This window comes from Clavelina lepadiformis, unplaced genomic scaffold (genome assembly GCF_947623445.1).
Source record: "Clavelina lepadiformis unplaced genomic scaffold, kaClaLepa1.1 scaffold_84, whole genome shotgun sequence".
NCBI lineage: Eukaryota > Metazoa > Chordata > Ascidiacea > Aplousobranchia > Clavelinidae > Clavelina > Clavelina lepadiformis.
In genome coordinates, this window is record NW_027508268.1 from 81,002 (window position 1) to 84,502 (window position 3,501).

The 3,501-nt window shown below is 33.0% G+C and overlaps 1 protein-coding gene across 1 annotated transcript; it reads left to right on the forward strand.

Annotated features, from left to right (window-relative positions):
- Positions 1-509: 509 nt before the first annotated feature.
- LOC143472696 (E3 ubiquitin ligase Rnf121-like) lies at positions 510-3,192 on the forward strand (the record flags this gene model as incomplete). The annotated part of the gene is given in 4 exon segments (XM_076970016.1): positions 510-667; positions 1,041-1,182; positions 1,833-1,987; positions 3,069-3,192. Coding segments are annotated over 4 exon segments (471 nt in total), but the record flags the coding sequence as incomplete, so codon positions are not given.
- Between the last annotated feature and the right edge of the window lie 309 nt (positions 3,193-3,501).

The window sequence follows — 3,501 nt, forward strand, 5'->3', positions numbered from 1 at the left end:
AGCCGTAAAGTTTTTCGCTATTCTACATTTTGCAATGCGATGGTGAATTTTTACTTTGTTTGATAGCCTACTAAATTGTTGCAAAAGTTAGACTTTATAACAGTAACAGACTAACAGTCCTTTCGAATAGACCCTTTCCAAGTAACGGGTACCATATTTTTTGGGTGGCAAGATTTTTACGATCGCCTATAGGCCTACTTAATAATCGAAATTGTCAACCCACTTTGATTCTTTTTTAAATTACAAGCGTTTTGGGCATCACATTTTATCGATTTTTCTCAGGTGCGTAGCATATAAATTCCATTGCACAATAAAGAAGACAAATTTAAAAGATGTTGCCTAGACTTGCTTGCTAACACGACTTTGACAGTTGACTTGAAGCAAAAAAGTTAACTTCAAGACTTTACAAGATTCCACTGTATATTGTTAAATAATGCAAGCATGTTGTTATCTGGTGACACGATTAACTGTGGTGGTGATTTTATAATAACATCATGTGCAAACACTTTAAACATGGTCTTATTTTGTAGGGTACAAATGTAAAATACATCCAAATTTTTAGCATTTCAACAGCTTTTGTCATCTTTTGCATTTATCGGGATATGTTTTAAGTCTTAATGGAAGGAAAAAAGTCAATGGAAGAATTATCAAACAAAGAAGCTCAGAGGTAGTTGTGTCCTATTTATGTATTCTGTTGTCTATTTTTTCCATTAACTATTTAAAGTGAAAAATATTGTGTTACCCTTACCATTCCAGTTGATATTTTTAGAGAAAAACTCTTTCATTCATCTTTCAATAATCCGTTGTGACTTGAACTATTATACTACCAATCAATCTGAAAGCATGTTTTTAAGCACTGATACAAATACAGTTGGTATTACATTTGAGACGCAGGCTTTTAATTAGACCAAAATTGTTATGAATTGTAGTTATACTTTAGCTACTCGTATCTAATTGTTACATTTATGTTGCCTGTTTAATTAGTATCCCTTAGGTCTTTGGCCTTCACTATTGTTGCCATTCATTGTACATTTATTTAGGTTGGAAAGATTGAAAGAAATCGAAAAGCACAAAGGCCATGAGTTAATGCATGCTGAAATGATAATGATATTGCTTGGAACTCTAGTTGTCTCACAGATTGCTCTTGTACAATGGAAGAATAGACACCCTAAATCTTACAATGTATATATTGGTATTTCATTAGATATTTTGTTACATAGTTAATGTTTATTTAATCAGTTTTAAAAGTATTGGTTTATCAAGAACTAAGTTTGCTTGCTTTTTGACTTTAGTAACGTGTTGTTTTGTTACTGTGTACTTGACAAACATACAAAATTCTGATCATATATCGGCTATGTATATGTATATTTAATGACTTATTTATAGTACCTTCATCAAAATTGTTATAATTCAAATATTGTATGAAGTAATTTTATTACAGGCAATTCCGTAGGAGGAATACAAACATCCATTTCTCGATACAAAATATCTTTTTGTTTTGCTAGGCAGCTAAGTGCTATGTCCAACTTTTCTTCAACCAAGCAATTATTTAATTTTTTCAACATTGGCACAGCGGGAACGAAAAATCTCTACTGTACTAGTTTTTGATAACATGAGATAAAGCAAGGGGAAAAGTGAAAAAACCTGAAACTGTTACTGGTAAAATATGTATGAAAATACTGATGGTATTTTATTGCTGAAAACAACCAGCACGGCCATTAACCCAAGCACTTGGCACTTGCCCACTGAAATCTTGGTTTCATCAAATAACGGTTCAACCGCTAATGCTGCATGTAGATTACATTATGGTATGACAAATTTTTTATTTGCAGGTTGTTACTTTGTTTGGAATGTGGCTAATTCCTGTAGTGTTTACTCTTAAAATGGCATGGTGGAGATTCATTTTGGTGTGGACAGTTTTTACCCTTCTGACAAGTTTTATTATCTTTAAGGCAACTCGAAAGCCTTTGTTAGGCTCAACACCAAGGTACTTGTACATAAAAATGGTATAGTATATGATTATATTTTGTAGAATAGTGTACATGCGGTAGTACAATAATGTAAATACAGTAGAATCCCGGTTAATAATCACCATGGTATCACAATTAATTAAACGTGGTCTTGAATATCTTCTATTGCAAAATATGTTTCACTAACATAACCACTCTAGTATCCATACCATGACTACCATATACCTGGTATAAAACAATTCATAATCTGCATGGAATTAAAGTAGCAATTGCTAAGCAATAAATTACGATATTCAGCTACAGCCGTGAGCATTAGCTTATTTAGAGGAGACTGTTGGCCATGCAAAATCTGAAAACACATCCAAAATTTTTGTGTTCGCGCAGTTTGTTGGATGTGGTCATACACGGGAACTTTAGACACAGCTTTTAAAAACTTTTTGCTCCCCTTCATAAAACAATCCTAAATATGCCACTGATTGTGAGCACGTAAGACCGTTTTCTAGTCATTATTTGTATGCAGGCATAGTGCACAAGTACGCATTTGTCACAATCTGTTGGGACATATCATTATTTTTCAACAGCTGTTATTACAGCTTCAGAAGGGTGATGTGTCGTCACACAAAAACAATTTTATAAGACCTTCCAGCAAGAATAGAATGCCTTACCTTTTAAGCAAAATAAAATGTCAACAGTTGTGTTTAACCAAGCTTCTTTAAAAGACTTCTTTAGCCTTTGTAGTCAACATAATAGTGAAGAGATTAACAGCGTATCGCATTTATTAAATGTATTACGTCACCATACGTATTACAGATTGAATGTATCCCTCATTTCATACAAGCAACAGGATTGTGAAGACACATGCTTTGTATGTTATTGTGCATATTTGTGACATCATACTCCAGTGAAAAAGCCACTAATATGACTAATCTGTGACCTGTTTTCCATTGATGGTTGACTTATCTGAGGTTCTACTGTATATAGAAGTGTTTTCTAATTAACTTACTGTATATTAAACAAATGTTAGGAATTTTATTCACAACCTGTTATTTTTTTCAATAGAAATTTTTTTATCATGTATGATTGTATTTATTTTTGTAGAATAGTATACATGTGGTTTCTTCTCCTATTCCGAGCAAGTTATGCAGTCGGAGTAACAGGTTACATATCTGTTTTGATGACTCTGTTTGGTTTCAATATGTTGTTTCTTATCAAGCCTGAAACGGTGTGTTAGTTTTATCCCTAACATATAATACTTTTAACTGTTACTTAGGGCTAGTACAAAAGTTGAACTTTAATAACTTGTCGAATCCGAGTAATTGTAACTGTTACTCAGCCGAGTCTCAGTTGCTTAGATATGACGTTACAATGTCATTAATGACTTCACATTAAAATCATACTGAAAATAGGCAGAGACATTGCATTTTGTTAATGAGGAGCAATCTTACATTGAGTGCAGTTAAAAAAGCGTGACGGCATTGAATAATGCTAGATAACAACACCGGGCAGTGACTTGGCTACAGTTCTGATTCTT